We start from the raw sequence: 19,626 nt of genomic DNA on the forward strand, positions 1-19,626 counted from the left end.
AAAGTCTCCAGCCTGCCAGACCTATTAGCACAACACTGAAACTGTTAAAGAGCCATTCCAGGGGAAATGAAGCCATGTAATGGGCATTTGCCAACCCCCAGGTATCTACTGTCAGTTTCTGAATGTCCTGACAAAAACAGTTGTGCATGACGGTAATATTTACTCAGAACATGTCAGTCTACAGGACCTTCGTTTAAAATTTGCTTTAAAAATATTTCATTAGTGAGTTGGTGAAGATTATAAAATCACATCCCTAAAAAATCCTTGCATAGATTTTTTGATGCACAATCATCTTTAGCCTTAAATGCTTGGCTCTTCAGACATATGGTTTTTTAAATAAATTCTTCAAAAGACCACCTTTATCTATAATACACATTTTAATTACTATAGTAAAAAAACTTACGTCCAAAGTATTCCTGTCCTTTCTGTCCATCCATTTCTCCCTTCACCCCCTCTCCCCCCTCCCCCCACAGTGAAGGAAGCAAAAGCCCTTTGCTTCCAGATAGCTGGACAAAGAGTTTCCCTTTCTTTACTTCTGACTATCTGATGAACTAGTTTTAAGCAAAATCAGTACCTTAGTAAGATATAAAATCCTTTGTTATGCCTAAAATCTTTGGAAACATATTTTTTAAAGTTGGTGACATTTCATAAACGTGTATTGTTATGGAGATCACACACAGTAAATTAGTGTTCCCTTTTTCTAAGAGCAATGAACATTGTTCTGAACACACTAAACCTCTGTGACTGATTAATTTAAAATAATGTCTGTTTCAGTGAGTTAAATATGTCCATTCTGTGTGAGGGAGAGGGTATAGGGGTCTCTGTGGGGAACTGTGACTCTCCACCACCATGAGGCAGGCCGGGTGTCTTGTTATTCTTTCTGCCTTGTCCCTCCGCCCCTGCCCCTGCCAGGCTGCAAGCTCAGGCTGCCATCGGTGTAGGGGCACCAGTATAATAATACTGCATAGGGCCCCATAAATCCTAAGGATGGCCCTGGGGGCTCCAAAAAGTGGTGCCCTGGCTCGGCAGGGAGGAGCCGCCTTCCAGAGGCACTGGAGAGGGGGAGAACCTGGTCTGAGGAGCAGCCCTGGGGCACGGCTGGGCCGTGGGCAGGCTGGCCCCTGGGGTCTATAAAGGCTCGTTGGGATTTGCCCCTCAATGAACCGATGTTACGGGGGGTGGAAGTTTCACCTAGGGTGCTCTCTCTTGTGTGGATTGCCTGATGGGTAACAAGGCCTGATCTCTGAGTGAAACATTTCCCACAATCCAAGCACTTGTGGAGTCGCTCAGCTGTGTGGATTGCCTGATGTTGAACAAGGTTTGACCTGTGTATGAAACTTTTTGCACAGTCCAAGCACTTATGGGGTCTCTCTCCTTTGTGGATTGCCTGATGTTTAAGAAGGGCTGACCGGTTTCGGAATCTTTTCCCACAGTCCACGCACCGATAGGGTCTCTCTCCTGTGTGAACTGCCTGATGTTTAAGAAGGTCTGACTTCCAAATGAAACTTTTTCCACAGTCTAAGCACTTATTGGGTCTCTCTCCTGTGTGGCTTAGCTGGAGGTATCTATAATGTTTTTCTTCTGTGTGGCTTCTCTGATAGTTATTAAGGTCTGCGTGGTTAGAGAAGATTTTCCCAGGGGACAAGCACTGAAGGGGTTTCTCTCCAATATGGATTGTCTGATGTGTAACAAGCTGTGAACTCAGAATGAATCCTTTCCCACACTGTAGGCAGTGGTAGGGTTTCTCTCTTGTCTCCTCCTGCACATTTAATGGATTCATCCACTTTCTTCCTTGGGTGGTTTCCCATCAGCCTCTCTGACCTGTGCCAATTTCCCCAGGTTTCTCCTTGTTCCACGCACAGGGAATAATTCCCTGCAGCTCTTCCCACAAATGTCCCCTGTGGTTCCACTTCCCTGGGAATTTCCTGCTGTTGAGTCTCCTCCTCATTCTCACTGACTCTCTCAGCACCTGCTGGGAGAGAGACAATCCAGACAGGAGTCATTGTGCTGGGGAGAAAGAGGAATAGCACCGAGGGAAAACCCAACACAACATAGTTTCAAAGACTCGAGCAATTGGATTCTGCCTCCACATCCCACCCAAACACTCACAGGGAAGGAAAATTGGGAAGGAAACTCCTGCAGCTAACAGGACGGGCGGAAAGCCGTGAGCGATATCTGCTGACTACAGCCCTGCCCTTGGTGAGATGAGGAAGAACTGAGGGTGCTTACTCACACCATATTTTGGGATTCTCAACTTTTTCTTGCATTCCCCAGATGGTTTGTGTGTCAGTCCTCACCTGTGCGGTCACCTCTCGGGATCTCTCTTTCCTCGCAGGCCTGGAGATCGGGCACCCACGACTCTTCCCCTTGTTCCAGCCGGGTGATCAGATCAGATTTGGGAATGGGACCTCCTGCTCATGGGATAAAATCAGACCAGATCAGGGTGCATGGATTATTGAGAGAGTGTCTGTTCCAACCAGCAAATACTCACCAGCAACTACACACCACACCACAGAAACACCAACCCAGGAACCAATCCCTGTAGCAAACCTCATTGCCTACTCTGTCCCCATATCTACTCTGGCAACACCATCAGAGGACCCAACCACATCAGCCACACCATCAAGGGCTCATTCACCTGCACATCCACTAATGTTATATATGCCATCATGTGCCAGCAATGCCCCTCTGCCATGTACATTGGCCAAACCGGACAGTTCCTCCGCAAAAGAATAAATGGACACAAATCGGACATCAGGAATGGTAACATACATAAACCAGTAAGTGAACACTTCAATCTCCCTGGTCATTCTATTACAGATTTAAAAGTCACTATCATTGAACAAAAAAAACTTCAGAAACAGACTTCAAAGAAAAACAGCAGAACTAAAATTCATTTGCAAATTTAACACCATTAATCTGGGCTTGAATAGGGACTGGGAGTGGCTGGCTCATTACAGAAGCAGCTTTTCCTCTCCTGGAATTGACACCTCCTCATCTATTATTGGGAGTGGACTACATCCACCCTGATTGAATTGGCCCTGTCAACCCTGGTTCTCCACTTGCGAAGTAACTCCCTGCTCTCCATGTGTCAGTATATAATGCCTGCATCTGTAACTTTCACTCTATGCATCTGAAGAAGTGAGGTTTTTACCCACGAAAGCTTATGCCCAAATAAATCTGTTAGTCTTTAAGGTGCCACCAGACTCCTTGTTGTTTTTGTCTGTTACAAAGGACATTGTGAGTGGAACTTCTCCCTGTGCTCTTCTGGGTGATCATGGAACCCAAGAGGTCGGGAACATGATCACTGAGCCCCCTTGGGAGAAGCAGACGTCTGGAGAGGTGCGGGGAATTGTTACGCCCTCACTAGGCGTTCCCAGTATCTGTGCTCTTTGGGGGCCTTGCTGACACACACACAGCTCTGGAGTTCAATCGCTGCCTATTTCTAAACCTGCAGAGCCCAGAAGGAAGATGAACAGGGATTCTATTTACAACTGAAAAACAACAGACAGGACAATGAATGAATTTTGTCCTCCTGAAAGCTGGAGGGATGGGGGTGAACTAGCATGTCCATTAGGTTGTGACACCGCATCCCACTGAAGAGGGCACAAAGATGCAAGCCTTTCTCACACGGCAGCTGTGCATTATGGAACCCATTCGCCTCTGATCTAACTGACCAGGGAAGAACCTGACCAGATTAAGACACGCAGACCCCACGGCTTCTAATAACTAAGGGAATGGGAATCCTTTACCCAGGGAGTAAGAGACCACAGGTAGTCAATTCTTTTTTGTCAAGATCAAAATTTCTTGGTCAAGGTATAGACAAGGTCCAAACGCCAGAGAAAATAATAATTAAAAAAACACAACAGTAATGATAATAATAGATGAAAAGATTTCAGAGGTCCATTCAAAAGCATCTGGCTGTCTACATTTGCCTCACAGACTGCTTATTGACTACCCCTGCCTTAAAACAACCCAGCCTTGGGCTTCCTCCCAGACAGCCCAGTTAAATACAATGCGAATTACTGAAAATCTTGTTCATCATCTAAAAAGTTCCACCAATCCCAAAGGATCGGACACATTACCCAAGTCGTTAATGAATGCTTCAGTTCTTACCCAAATACATGCTTACAGCCAATTCTTATTAACTAAAGTAAAATTTATTAAAAGAAGAAAAGAGAGAGTATTGGTTAAAAGATCATTATACATACAGACATTAATAGAGTGCTCAGGTCAGTTTCACTGCAGAGATGGTGCTTTAGAATTGAAGAGTCCCTTTCAGAATCATTTCATCAGGTTCTAGTCTAATGTCCAAATGTTCGATATCAGGGCAGTCCAGAGGGGACTGGAGATCTCAGTCTTACGACTCAAACTCCCCCCGAATAAAGCTTAAGAAGATCTGAGAGAAAAGGATCAGGTCCCAAAAGTTTTTATACAGATTTTGCCGCCTCTCAACAGCACAAAGTCCTATGGTGAACAATAGGCTTTTGAAGTAACCTTGTATTTCGTAAACATCGCCGGCAATTAACTACATGGATTAACATAAAGCAATTATCCATTAAGCAGTTCATAGACCGTTTACCACAAACTTTAAAGAGACATGCAGACAATGACAGTGTTACACCCAAGTTTTATCTAAATGTTAATATTTCCTTTTGATCTCCGAATTAACAGAATACACCCCTAGAGAGGAAACCGTTTGGTTACATTGTTAACCTCTAACAAGACACAGGTAAACAGTCTACTATAGTTACCATCTTCTTCCAATTCTTTAGGAATACAAGTTTTCATTTCAAAGCTCAAGGCTGTAGAACATGGAAAGGACCTAAATACCATTTACACACTTATGAAGCATGTCTCTAAAGGTTGAAACTGGATCAATTAGCCTGCACGTTGCTTCACCCTTTCTGGCCATGGGTCACAGAATTTTAGATGCTGTGTGGATTCTCCCATGTTTAATGAGGTTTGATCTCTGTGTGAAACTTTTCCCACAGTCTAAGCACTTATGGGGTCTCTCTCCTGTGTGGATTCTCTGATGTGAAACAAGGGCGGATCTCCACATGAAACTTTTCCCACAGTCCAAGCACTTATGGGATCTCTCTCCTGTGTGGATTGTCTGATGTGAAACAAGGGCAGATCTCCGTGTGAAACTTTTCCCACAGTCCAAGCACTTATGGGGTCTCTCTTCTGTGTGGATTCTCCCATGTTTAACGAAGTCTGATCTCCGTATGAAACTTCTACCACAGTCTAAGCACTTATGGGTTCTCTCTCCTGTGTGGATTCTCTGATGTGAAACAAGGGCAGATCTCTGCATGAAACTTTTCCCACAGTCCAAGCACTTATGGGGTCTCTCTACTGTGTGGATTCTTTGATGTCTTATAAGGTTTGACTTCCACCTGAAACTTTTCCCACAGTCCAAGCACTTATGGGGTCTTTCTCCTGTATGGATTGTCTGATGTGAAACAAAGACAGATCTCCATGTGAAACTTTTCCCACAGTCCAAGCACTTATGGGGTCTCTCTTCTGTGTGGATTCTCCCATGTTTAACGAGGTCTGATCTCCGTATGAAACTTTTCCCACAGTCTAAGCACTTATGGGGTCTCTCTCCTGTGTGGATTCTCTGATGTAAAACAAGGGTGGATCTCCATATGAAACTTTTCCCACAGTCCAAGCACTTATGGGATCTCTCTCCTGTGTGGATTGTCTGATGTGAAACAAGGGTAGATCTCCGTGTGAAACTTTTCCCACAGTCCAAGCACATATGGGGTCTCTCTTCTGTGTGGATTCTCTCATGTTTAACGAGGTCTGATCTCCGTATGAAACTTTTTCCACAGTCTAAGCACTTATGGGGTCTCTCTCCTGTGTGGATTCTCTGATGTAAAACAAGGGCGGATCTCCATATGAAACTTTTCCCACAGTCCAAGCACTTATGGGGTTTCTCTCCTGTGTGGGTTCTCAGATGTGAAAGAAGGACTGATCTGTATCTGAATTTTTTCCCACAGTCCAAGCACTTATGGGGTTTCTCTCCTGTGTGGGTTCTCAGATGTGAAAGAAGGACTGATCTGTATCTGAAATTTTTCCCACAGTCCAAGCACTTATGGGGTCTCTCTCCTGTGTGGATTCTCCCATGTTGAATGAGGACTGATCTCCGTGTGAAACTTTTCCCACAGTCCAAGCACTTATGGGGTCTCTCTTCTGTGTGAATTCTCTGATGTGTTATTAGTGCTGACTTACAGTAGAAAGATTTCTTGCACTCAAGGCATTGAAAGGGTTTCTCTCCTGTGTGGCGTCTCCCATGGTTTTTCAGGTCTGAGCAATTATTGAAGCTTTTGCCATGGTCCAAGCATTGAAGGGGTTTCTCTCTAGTGTGGATTGTCTGATATGTCACAAGCTGTGATCTCAGAATGAATCCTTTCCCACATTTGAGGCACTGATAGGGTTTCTCTTCATTGGGATTTGTCTGCTGGGCTGTGGGATCCTTGGGTCCTCCCCCACATATAATACATTCATCCACTTCACCAGGAACATCCTCATTATGATTCCCCTCCTCATTCTCACTCCCTCGCTCAGCACCTGCTGGGAGAGAGACAATCCAGACTGGAGTCATTGTGCTGGGGAGAAAGAGGAATAGCACAGAGGGAAAACCCAACACACTAACACTGTGAAGACTGAGCAATTGGATTCTGCCTCCACATCCACACAAACACTCACAGGGAAGGAAAATTGGGAAGGAAACTCCTGCAGCTAACAGGGTGCGTGGAATGGTGTGAGCGATATCTGCTGACTGCAGCCCTGCTCTGGCTGAGATGAGGAAGAACTGAGGGCGTTACTCACACCATATTTTGGGGATTCTCAACTTTGTCCTTCATTCACCAAATGGTTTCTGTGTCAATCCTCACCTGTGCCTCTCGGGATCTCCCTTTCCTCGCAGACCTGGAGATCCGGGACCCACGGCTCTTCCCCTCGTTCCAGCCGGGCGATCAGCTCAGGTTTGGGAAGGGGAAATCCTGCGCAGGGGGTGAAATCAGACCAGATCAGGGTGCATGGAAGATTGAGAGAGCGTTTGTCAGAAAGGACATTCCATGTCCTGGTGCTGTGCTGGAGGAATCGGAATCCAAGAGGATGGGAACAGGGTCACTGAGCCCCCTTGGGGGAGGCAGATGTCTGGGGAGGTAGGGGGAATTGTTACACCCTCACTAGGAGTTTGCGGGATCTGTGCACTCTGGGGGCCTTGCTGACAAACACACAGCTCTAGAATTAAACCCCTGCCTATTTCTAAACCTGCGGAGCCCAAAGCTCTCTCCATGGCTGGAGGTAGTCCCAAGGAGGGAGGTGAACAGTGATGCTGTGTATGAATGAGAAATAATACAGACAGGACAATGCACAACTGCCCCATTGAACGGTGGGGGTGGGTGGAAATGGTTTAGCATATCCATTAGGTTTTGACACTGTGGTCCCATTGGAGAGGGTACAGAGATGCACGTCTCTCTCATACTGCAGCTGTGGACTATGAGACAAATTCTCCTCAAACCTAACTGATCAGGGAAGAACGTAACCAGCATCAGAAATGCAGGCCCTACACTTTCTAATAACCGTGGGGACGGGAATCCCTTACCCAGCGAGGTCACCGTCTCGTAGTTCTCCTGCATGATGTCCCTGTAGAGGGCTCTCTGAGCGGGGTCCAGCAGAGCCCCCTGCCCCTGGGTGAAATACACAGCCACCTCCTCGAAGGTCACTGGCACCTGCGACAACAAGAGTCCCCCACTCAGCACCTGCTGCCCCAGCCCCAATCCCACTAGTCACGGGAAAGAGGGGGGGGAAAGTGAAGCTCTAGGAGAGCCAGAGTTGCAGAATCCCACCCCCACCCTGCTCAGAGCAGCCAGGAGGCTTCAGGGGGTGGGAGAAGCTGAGAGCTCCTTGTCCCCCCCAGCACACGAAGCAGGGCAGGGTCTTCTCTCATTTTCCACACGCCTGCCAGCCACAGGCTGATACGGGAAGCAGAGCTCTGAGCCGGAGACAGGGACAGGAATCCCAACAGCTTCCCTTCATATTTCACAGCAGCCTCTGACTAACGGGTTCAGGCTCCAGCACTGGGAGCCTGGAAAATGTTCCCAGCCCTGCCCAGGTGGTTGTGTCCTGTTTGTCAAATATGGGAATGTCGCCTCCTTCCCTGCTGCTAATGGGCCTACTCAGAAAATCAGCAGGTTTATCAGACCCTATCTCCTCCCTGCCTCTACCTCCCCCCCGCCCAGCAACTCCCTGACAATCCCCTACCTGAGCTGGCTCCATCACAGCCATTTCCCTTCCCTGTCTTCTGGAAGACGGGCCGATCTGGAGCGAAACGTGGACGTGATTCCTCAGCCTGTCGGGGCGAGAGAGGCAATGGGGGAGGTTACAGAAGGGGCTTCGGTCCATGTCATACTCCGATTCCCACCAGGCTCTTCAGTCCCTCCCAGTAACAGCATCTCTGAGCCAAACACTAGAAAAAGAGCAGAATCAAAGGGGCCACTTTGGGGGATTGCCCCCCTTTGCAGTGTAAATCCCTCCCCCTTAGCAACAGCAGGAGCCCTCTGGTGGCATCACCTGAAGAATGAGCTGCCCTGGACTCTCCCCACCGCCAGCAGCCCCCAGGGACAGGCAGGCAGAAGCTGATCTCATTGGCCTATCTGCACCTCCCCCTGCCCCCCCCCCCCCCCCCCCGAGCCAGCAGTGACTCCAGTCTGACACCAGGTGCGGCTGAGATCTAAATGCTGCAGGGAAATCAGACCAGGACCGGGGGCAGCTCTGAACACTCAAGACACAGACCCCTGAGCAGTTAGACCCCTGCTCACCCCCCTATGCTCGTTTTACCACTTCCAGGGGAAAAAATTCCCACTGGCTGCTGGGTGGGGCAGCCCCTCACTCTCTCCTACCCCACAGAGTCAGAGAGCTGCCCTTGTATCTCTCCCCACCCTTCTTCCTTATCCCTGCTTCCCTGGCTCTCCCTTCCCCATCCAGTCTCCTCTTGCTCTTACATTCTTCCTCCAGCCTCCTCTCCCCACATCTCCCCCTTTCCCTCACAGTGTCCCCCACTCACATTTTACCTGATTCCAGCCTTGTTCTCCTCAGCCCCATAATTCTCCTCCTGCAGCCCAACTCCCCTGCATCACCCCATCCTCGCTGCCCCCTGCATCCTCATTACCTGTTTCCGGCCACCTAACATATCCCTGTTCCCCCCGCCTGCCCACACATCCCCCTGCACCTCTTTAGCCAGCTCCCCCTGCAGGTGTAAACGGGAGGCATCGCTCCCGGGGGGGAATACAAAGGTCTCTCTTACCTTCTCTTACCTTCCCTCCAAGCGGTGCCCTCTCTATGGGCAGGGGCTGGGCGGGAGGGGGGCCCTGGTCAGGCTGGGGGCTCTGCCTCGGAGAGGATCCTGAGGCACAGCAGGAATGTTACTGCCTTACACTATACACCTCTCCTATCTACAGCCAGGGCTTTGGGATTTTGCAGGGAACCGGGATTCCGCAAAGCAATGACCAGTTACTGCAGTGAGTGCGATTCCCTTCCTGCTGCCGGGAATGAGGAACTCCATTGATTGCTCCCACTGGGCCCGACCAGTAAAACCCATTGTACTGAAACCTCCCCGCCCCAGACCCTGCCCCTCAGAGCCTCCACGTCCCCCGGCCACAGCACTATAGGGGCATCATCCATAAAAGCCACCGAGTCGGTGGAAGGACAGAAAGGAGACATCGGGATCCTGGGGAGGGGTGGAGAATGGGCATTTCTATAGAGACCCACAGTTCTTCCAGAGACTCCCCAATATCGACAGTCATGGAGTCCTGGTCCTAGAGAGAACAGCAGGGGACACATTTCACGGTGACACTGACTCTAACCCTAAGCTTAATATATTTTTGTTACAGCTGCCAGATTGCGCCCTCACACCTTTGTGAGCATCGCAGTCACAGACTCACCGACATGACCATCCCCATATATGACAGGAGTAACAGACAATGCTGTCTGTCCGAGTTACATTTCCCTGTGTGATGATGCGGTTCTGGCGGAACCCAACTGAGAGTGCCAACTCAGGACAAATTGCTCAAACAGGGCAGTTACAGCCCAAGGCTGGGTTTTTTTCCACCTCTAAGGCCAACCAAACCAGCCAGACTAAGAGGACTTCGGTCTCACCCCACTGGCTAACCGCAAGTCTCACAAACAATCTCCTTAGACACTCCAGTATTCCAGTATTACCACCAGTGCCACTCGTTATGGGGACAAATGGTTATGAAAACCAATACCCTAGTAAAAGAAAAAGGTTCTCCTGATCCCAAAGGACCAAGCCCCAGCCCAAGGTCAATATACAAATCAGATCTTACCCACAAATCACGCTGTTGCCAATCCTTTAGAATCTAAAATCTAAAGGTTTATTCATAAAAGGAAAAAGATAGAGATGAGAGTTAGAATTGGTTAAATGGAATCAATTACATACAGTAATGGCAAAGTTCTTGGTTCAGGCTTGCAGCAGCGATAGAATAAACTGCAGGTTCAAATCAAGTCTCTGGAATACATCCCCCGCTGGGATGGGTCCTCAGTCCTTTGTTCAAAGCTTCAGCTTGTAGCAAAGTTCCTCCAGAGGTATGAAGCAGGATTGAAGACAAAATGGAGATGAGGCATCAGCCTTATATAGTCTTTTCCAGATGTAAGAACACCTCTTTGTTCTTACTGTGGAAAATTACAGCAAAATGGAGCCTGGAGTCACATGGGCCAGTCCCTGCATACTTTGCTGAGTCTGAAGGCATATTTGCCTTCTCTCAATGGGTCCATTGTATAGCTGATGGTCCTTAATGGGCCATCAAGCAGGCTAGGCAGAGCTTAACCCAGCTTGTCTGGGATGTCACCCAGAAGCATAGCATAAGTTTGCCATACAGACAGTATAGAGCCAATATTCATAACTTCAACTACAAAACTGATACACACATATAGACAGCATAATTATAACCAGTAAACCATAACCTTGTCTTAGACACCCCACTTGACCCCCTTTATACAAGATTTGGGTGCCACTTCAGGACCTTGGTTGCAACAATGATTTATATGGTCCCAGTTTATGTCAATAACGTCACACCCCCAACGCAAAATTGATGCAGGAAGGGATGACACAAACATCACTGACTGCATCCCAAGAGCTCCCCATCCTTGGGTCTGTCTGACTACAGCTAGTATTGGGTTAGAAGCCATACCAGTGTACAACAGAAATGGTTTATCAAAGTCATGTTCCACAACATGATTGAACCTCTTTACAATCTCAAGGTAAAACTTAGTTAGAACAATAGTGGATTGGATCTGCTCTTGCAGCATGGTTCCTGTATGTCTCATGTGATCTTGCCAAGAGCTAAAGCAAACAGCTACTTTATTCATACAAGCTCGGGCAAATGTTTGGAACCCAATTAACATCAAATAAATGCAGATATTAATGTTCTTCATAGTACAGGAATCTTGGCATTTAGCCATGAAAGCAATATGGTAGTGTGCCTTAGTCTTCCTTTTCACGCAGCACATTAGGTCTGGAATGTCTTTTTCATAACGTCACACCCTGGCTGGCAGTGCCTAGTTAGGAAGAGATATACACCAGACCCTCGCTAGAACACACGTCTATATAACACAAATTCCAATAGAACGTGGTCGCGGATCCCAAATTTAGTAACGGTCATTAATTTTCATTGTAATGCGGTCCCCGCTAGAACGCGGGACTTGGCATGGATCCCAAATAGGGTGACCAGATGTCCCGATTTTATTGGGACTGTCCCGATATTTGCTTGTTTGTCCCGCGTCCCGACCGATGTGCGGTCGGGACACTGGACAAACAAGCAATTTTGCCCTCCCTGAAGGGCTCTCGCCCCCCCCACCCCCGATTCCACCCCCTCCTTCCCGCATTGGCTCCCTCCCCAAATCCCCGCCCTGGCCCCGCCTCTTCCCCAAGCATGTGGCATTCCTCCTCCCTCCCAGGATTGCTGCTGTAATGGCGGGGCAAGCCTGGAGGGAGGGGGTGGTGGCCGGCTTCCAGTTCCTGGAGCTGGTGAGTAGGGGCATCGGGCGGGCAGGGGGGCTGGCAAGGGGGCTGCTCCCCCAGGAGGTAGACGGGGGGGCTCCGGACCCCGGCAGCGGCGGGGGAGAGCGGCTCGGGGCCGCACGAGTGGCCATGTAAAGTTTATCGGCTTGGAGGGGACCCCGGGCGGTTCCTCGCCGCTGTAGGGGGGTAGCATCCCCGCCCCGCGCCAGCATGTTGCGCCGGCCACCGCAGGCCAGGTAAGGAGCCGAGTCGCCCCCTCCCCCCTCATCCTGGCTCCTCAGCTGAGCTCCCCCCGTCTCCCTCCTGGGGGAGCAGCCCCCTTGCCAGCCCCTGTTGCCCGCCCGGTGCCCCTACTCACCAGCTCCAGGAACTGGAAGACGACCACCACCCCCTCCCTCCAGGCTTGCGCCGGCATTCCAGCTGCAAGCCTGGGAGGGAGGAGGAATGCCGCTCAGCTGAGGAGCCAGGACGAAGGGGGAGGGGGGACTCGGCTCCTTACCTGGCCTGCGGCGGCCGGCGAAACATGCTGGCACGGGGCGGGGACACTACCCCCCTACAGGGCAGGGCGAGGAGCCGGCCGGGGTCCCCCCCCAGCCGATAAACTTTACGTGCCCACTCGCGCGGCCCTGAGCCGCTCTCCCCCGCCGCTGCCGGGGTCCGGAGCCCCGCGCCTCTAGCTCCAGCGGCTCCTTCCCCATGGGGCAGCGGGACGTGCTGCATGTGCCCGGGGCCCTGAGGGGGGGCGGGGCCGCGGTGCGGCCGGGGCCTGCTAATTCCCCCGGCACCTGCAAAACGGCTTTTTTTTTTGCCCCCCCAACCCCTCCCCCCACATCCCGATATTTCCTGTTAGTGATCTGGTCACCCTAATCCCAAATCCCGCGTTCTAGCGAGGGTCTGGTGTAGTTTAGCTACCGTGTGGTTAGCAAGCAAGGAGAGGCTGAAGTCAAAGAAGAGTTTCTCCAGAGTGTTAACCTCTCCCCATTGGCCCTGGGGACTAGTCTCAAGGTATTTATTTCTCATTGGCCCTTCCCTGGCTTTTGGGAGAGGGTCAACCAAAGCCGCCCCCCCCCCCATTAAATTTCAGTGAAGGGCCAACAGTCCCCTTACCCATAGACACATCAAAATCATTGTAATTTATTTATTGTTAGCTAGTAGCTCTGCTGCTGTTAAAAGTGATATTTGTATGTTGGTTAATATTTTCCACAGCCTCTCACCTAGCAACTTGGGTTGCCAGCCAGGTAATATTTTAAAACCAGACACTACAGCAGGAGTGCCAGAACCTCTCCTGCCCTTCTTCTCCCCAAGGTCCCACCCCTACCACACCTAGTCTCCCCAAGGCCCTGCCTCTTCCCCCAAGGCTCTGCCCACATCCACTCCTCTTCCCACCCTCCCTGCCCTGGGTCAGGAGGGATTTGCCTGTGGAACTGGGGCTGGGAGCTGCAGCCGCCCAATGCAGGTAGGGGGCAGCCCTGGCTGAGTAGGGGCTGGTGAAGGTGATGACCCAGTGCCTCTCCACCCGCAGTAGCTCGACTTCGGGTGTCCAGTCAGTAGATCTGACCAGACACTGTCAGGTCCCGTTTTTGCCTGGCCACCTTAACAGCACCCAATGTGCAATGAGTGCTTAGAATGCGTCAGGGACAACTTCTGCTTTCTGATGGTGGGGGAAGTAACCAGGGGGTAGGTGGGTTAGACTCAGTTCTGACCAGCAGGGAGGAATTCGTTGGTCTAGCTCCTATTGTCTTTCAAGGGATCTTGCTGCCCTGAGTAGAGATGGGGGAGGGGAGATGTCCAGAGGCCTTTTTTTCCCCCTTCTTATACTCTGACCCTTTATACTGGAAAGGTCTTTGCTGGGTCATGGAGTCAGGCAACTCCATGGTGTAGGTAAGATCCAAAGCGTCCTACAGATGAACTGTAAATGTCTTTGTTTACCCCTTTCTTCCTATTGGTAGACAGCCAAATAAGAGTTTCCTAACACCCACGGCCAGTCTTTTGTCGTCTCTGAGGAGCTAGTCTGTGGGTGTTCCATATTTCAATAAGAAATAGGGTTAACATATGCCTGGGACTTACCAGACAGAGCCTCTTTATTTAGCCTAGTGTCTCTGTCCGAGTGACTTTCCCATAACAGCAAATGTCGGGGGGGGGGGGGGGGGTTCCAGAGCACAGTGTAGCTCAGAAACAGCCCTGATTGGTCATCTACCCAATTGGGTTCTTTCCCTGCACCCACAGCTGATTGGTCCATTCCCCTGCATACCTGCAGCTGATTGATTGCTGCCGGATCCCGCCCACCCAGGCCCCAGCCCTGAGGAGGGGGTCCCACAGATAGGCACTGACTGACAGCTCTCACTGCATTGTGGGCTTGTGCCAGCACCCCAGGGGCGGCTCTATGGTTTTTGCCGCCCCAAGCATGGCAGTCAGGCGACCGGCAGGCCGCCCCCCATGGCTTGCCGCCCCAGGCACACGCTTGCTGCGCTGGTGCCTGGAGCTGCCCCTGCAGCGCCCTGACACTGTGACAGCGACTGACACTGCCCTCACTTTATGAATACCCCCACCACAACCCCTCTAACCCACAGCTTCCTCTCCCCACCCCCACCCCCCACCCCGGTTCCCATCCCTCAGCAGTGTCCTCTTTTTCGGCACCTGGAATATGGTCACCCTAGTAACAACCATACAGTAAAATCTCACCATTCTACATGCACTGGTGTCACACACATTTCAATGGCACAATATTGAGCAGATCATGAGTTTTCCAATGATCCCTCACCAGGCACACTTTGCACACTATATATCAGAACCATACCCAGTGGTGAACATGGGGCACAGGGGGTTAGTCACAAGAGGGATCAATGTGGGGTGAGTGGGGCAAAGATAGTCTCTGTCATCCCAACACAGGTATATGCAGTGAGGGGCAGGCGGAGACTGGCTGGGCTGTCAGGTTCCTCATCTCCCCCCTGCCTCAGTGATGGGGGTCGGCCTGGCTTCCAGGCTGCCCAGGTGTGTTGACATCCCGGCTCCCTTCTTCCCTGTGCCCAACCTCGGCATCTCAGCAATATGGAAACGCTACCTGTTACCCAAAATTGGACCAGCTAGTAAGTTTAGGGAGGATTAATGACCCAGAGTTTGGCAGAAAGCAGCACGTTTATTACACTGAAATCTAAGTTCCAAAGAAGAGGGGGGGAAAGGGGGAGTAGTCGGGTCACATTCACATCCGCATACTCACACTTCCAGGACAGGCACGGCACTGGAGATGTCAGGATCCTTCAGGGTAAGTGTACCACAGCACAGGGATAGATGGTGCGATGAAGGTAAGTCTTCCTGAGGCACGATGGAATGTAACGTGGCGAACCACTGGCCAGGCGGTCCGGGCGAAGGGCCTTCATGGGAGATACAAGCCTGTGAGAGAGCCTGAGCACATGTCCCTGTCCCCTTTTAAAGACCTGATCCTCATGGCTGCGACTAGAGATGACTTGGCCGCATCTGGTTGGTCACACTCCACCTCAGGCAGTGTCCATGCATTGGGTGTGTGATCGCTGCCTAATTAGAGTTCCAGACACTTTGTCTACCTTGGAGCTCTTCTGATCTGCCAGCTTTTTAAACAGCCCATTCATCCCCCAAGCATTCCAGGAGGGAGGGGGAGGGGGAAAGCCACTTCACAGGTATTCAAAGAGGGAGAGGAGACAAAGGGGGATGAGGGATGTAACAGACTTTTTGAGCATACAGATCACTGCTGCTCCTAAAACTGCCCCTTGATCGTTGTAGGGCACAGGTGATCTGTTGCAAACAAACCAAACAATCATAACTAGATGAATATAACTAAAACCATTATAATTGACTAAACACCAGATATAACATAAACATAAATGCAAACAATCATAATCATAAGTAGAAATATGATAAAACCATCACCATTACAATAATTGGGTACAGAGTAGCAGCCGTGTCAGTCTGTATCCGCAAAAAGAACAGGAGTACTTGTGGCACCTTAGAGACTAACAAATTTATTAGAGCATAAGCTTTCGTGGGCTACAACCCACTTCTTCGGATGCATATAGAGAAGAAGTGCATCCGAAGAAGTGGGTTGTAGCCCACGAAAGCTTATGCTCTAATAAATTTGTTAGTCTCTAAGGTGCCACAAGTACTCCTGTTCTTTTTAATAATTGGGTACATTGACAAATAAAATGAGGCCCAAGTTTGATGCTGCAATAACCATCAAACAAAAAAGTCAACCCTAGCCCTTAAGTACATACAACAAATAGGTTTCAGAGTAGCAGCCGTGTTAGTCTGTATCCGCAAAAAGAACAGGAGTACTTGTGGCACCTTAGAGACTAACAAATTTATTAGAGCATAAACTTTCGTGGGCTGGGTTGTAGCCCACGAAAGCTTATGCTCTAATAAATTTGTTAGTCTCTAAGGTGCCACAAGTACTCCTGTTCTTCATACAACAAATAAGATCTGTAGGAGTACCACAGTTGTCATGGAAGGTTAAACTGATTTGGAAGTTACATAGGAACAGAGAACTTGGTGAAATTGCTGACACTTAAACTAACATTTAGTTGTTCAGGTTATGGGGGCCCATGAACTACCCTTCAGGGCTTGGGGAAGTAGAACCAGGGTGCATAGAGGAAAGTGTGGAATTAACAATACAAGAAAATCTAACTAACAATACAAATTTATCAATAACAAAAATCAACAATAAAATGATTATTAGAGAATCTAACAAAAAATTAAACCTGGGGACCAAAGTCTTTTGGACAGAGGTGGATGTGATTGATAATTTGGTTGGAGATGGGGTGAGTAGAGAGAGAGGAAAAGACATTTACCCTGTCTAGTGTAGTATCCCGTTTCTCTCTGGACCCAATGCTAGCACAGGACACCCACCAGAGACAGACACAGAACATACAACACAGAGCACTGAACACAGACTTGGTTGCGACACTATAACCATGGTGTTTCTGTAGCTCTTCAGCTGGTACCAGCTCTCCTGATGTTCTGGTTCAGAGGCTGAAAGATAGAAGCTTAGAAACAAACTGCACAGCGCTCCCACCACGGCGGACCCTGCTCGTTTGAGTTGTCCGCGGTGTACCCATTTTCCCTCCGGGTTTTATCTATCAGATACACTGTTGCTCCTGCCCTGTTCACCACAGTATAGGGTCCCTCTCACTTCGCCTGCAGAGGACGAGAGGCGAATTTACAATACATTACCTGAGTCCCGATGTCCCATGGTTCCACTGCTGACTGCCTCTGGTCCATTTTGACTCTGGCCTTACTCGTGGCTTCCTACAATTGCTGTGCTAGAGCTGGCTTTTCTTCAGTGAGGGTTTTAGGCCAGAGAATCCAATCCTCGGGCTGATCCTGTGCGGGGGGCATGACCCCTGGGACTGATCAAAGGAGTACTATGGGGGTTCCGAATAACAGCTGATACGGGGTAAGGTGGGAATTGAGGCGTTCTCGGCTGCGGACAGTGGCCAATACAAGGGGCAATTTCTCCACCCATGACCCACCTTGATGTTCCAGAACCTTACCTAGTGACTCCTTGATGGTACTGTTCATGCGTTCCACTTGTCCGGAGCTGTGGGGGTGTCGGGGTATATGCAGCTGTCGCCGGATACCCAGTGCTGACAGGAGGCTTTCCCACACCTCCGACATGAACTGGGGGCCCCGGTCTGAGTCGATGACTTCTGGTGATCCCTACCGACATATGATCTCCCTGAATACCACCTTGGCTGTATCCGCTGCCGTGTGTCTGTTCATAGGGAACGCTTCGACCCACCCACTAAAAGCATCAATTATTACCAGACAGCAGGTTTGTCCCTGTAGGCCTGGTGGGAATCCCTCAATGAAATCCAACTGGACCCGAGCCCATGGGCCACCAGGTAGCCGTTAGTGGGCTAAGGATAACTGCTCCTCTAATCCCCCCCCCCCCCAGCCCAAGCATTGTGCATAGCACATATCAGGTAGTTTTTAACCCAGTCTGTTACCTGTTGTCGCTGTCCCAGCCAGCGGGCTATTTCTCGGACCCGCTGGTAGGTGGTCTCTATCCCTTCATGCCCTAGTCCATGGGCCCAACAGATGATATCCTGTCGATCCCACCTTCCAGGTGCCACGTCAGGCAGCTCCGAGGGATCTTCAGCAGCCTGTAATTTGTCTGGTGGTAACAGCGGCTACTACTCGGATCTTAGCCAACACATCCACTTGATGGTTATAGAGAGCCTCCGGGGTAGAGTTGGGGTTCTGGTGACCCCCCACATGTGTTAAATACAATTGCCCCAGATGGGCAGTCACCCACTGGTGCTCAGTCTGCCAATCTTCCTTGTGAGCTAATGGCTTCCCATCCGCACTTTTCCATAGATCTCGAGCCCATTGCCACATCCAGTTCCTGGTACCCTCCACTACATATTTTGAGTCACTAAACACCACTAGGGGTCCCAGGTTTTCAGCCCACAGGCTCAGGCACTCAACTATAGCTTTTAACTCTGCTAGCTGAGCTGAACCCGCGGACCAGCTGCAAACCACACTGCGATCCAGCAGATACAGACACACTGTCTGAATATGCAGCTGTCCTTCTACTCGCAACGCAGAGCCATCCGTAAACCAGATGTTCTCGGGATGGGCGATCCCCTGTGCCTCGGCCACTGAGGCCACCTGTTTGATTAATTGCTCCAGGGATTGTATCGGGCATTCATGGCTGGCTCCGGTGCATGATAGCAAAGCGGCTGCCGCTTCGGATGCCCCTGGAGTGGATTTGTATTGGACCCTGTGGTTCACCCTAATCCTAACTCTATTGCTTGCGCGGGCGTGAACTCGGTCTCTGCCACAGTGTGTCCGGTACTTGGGGTTGCTCTTCCCCCTGCGGGCGCAGGCCCATAGTTTCGGACCACCCTCCGGACCGCTGCAACATGGTGTCTGGGGTCTGGCCATCTGTGGTCCGGATCTGGAGGATCCAGATCACACCAGATATCCCTGTTCCAATCATCATATGGTCCCTCCCCCCTGGGCTTTCACCCCAACGGTGGCGACCCAGGCTGAATAAGCCCACCAGACCCTGTTCTCCCAGGTGGATCCCTCCAGGACCAGATCCTTCAGGCAGGTAACTGCCTGGCTCAGAGCAGCATTCTCTACTTCCACCCGCTCCCGCTCCTCCTCTACTGCCACCACCTGTACTGCAGCTACAGAGAGGGAAGACGCCTGGGCGCTAGCAGTCAGAGCCTGCACCTTCCACATATCCCGTTTCTTCTCCAACTCATTACATCAGTCCTGGAGTGAATCTACTTCAGTGGTGAGCTGACTCTTTGCCGCCTGCCATTGCCAGCCTGCTTGCCACAGCAGCTAGGCGGCTGCACGATCCAGTCCCGCCTTGTTGGGACCGTATATAAGTACATATTTATCCAACATGAGCTCTAGTTCAGGAATTGTGCTCCCAGGTGGAACCGCCCCGGCATCCAGGGGTCTGCCCCTTTCTTTTGGAGCCATTCTAACAACACCCCGGGCGGTGTATTCTCACTCGGGCTGCTTCGCCTCTTTCTTCCCCTTGCTCCACGGTGGCATACTTAGCAGTGGCGTCCTTTTCTCCCTGCAGTGGG

At 50.3% G+C, this 19,626-nt stretch overlaps 1 protein-coding gene across 1 annotated transcript; it reads right to left on the reverse strand.

The window, feature by feature from the left end:
- Positions 1 to 1,999: 1,999 nt before the first annotated feature.
- Positions 2,000 to 19,267, reverse strand: LOC135887365 (zinc finger protein 586-like). Its single transcript, XM_065415138.1, has 8 exons — positions 19,083 to 19,267; positions 8,275 to 8,362; positions 7,616 to 7,742; positions 6,900 to 7,007; positions 6,432 to 6,573; positions 5,404 to 6,068; positions 2,298 to 2,411; positions 2,000 to 2,007 (listed from the first exon to the last, which is right to left on the reverse strand). Exons 1-8 carry the CDS (start codon positions 19,265 to 19,267, stop codon positions 2,000 to 2,002), a joined length of 1,437 nt encoding a protein of 478 aa, XP_065271210.1.
- Between the last annotated feature and the right edge of the window lie 359 nt (positions 19,268 to 19,626).

Source organism: Emys orbicularis, chromosome 13, assembly GCF_028017835.1.
Source record: "Emys orbicularis isolate rEmyOrb1 chromosome 13, rEmyOrb1.hap1, whole genome shotgun sequence".
Lineage (NCBI taxonomy): Eukaryota > Metazoa > Chordata > Testudines > Emydidae > Emys > Emys orbicularis.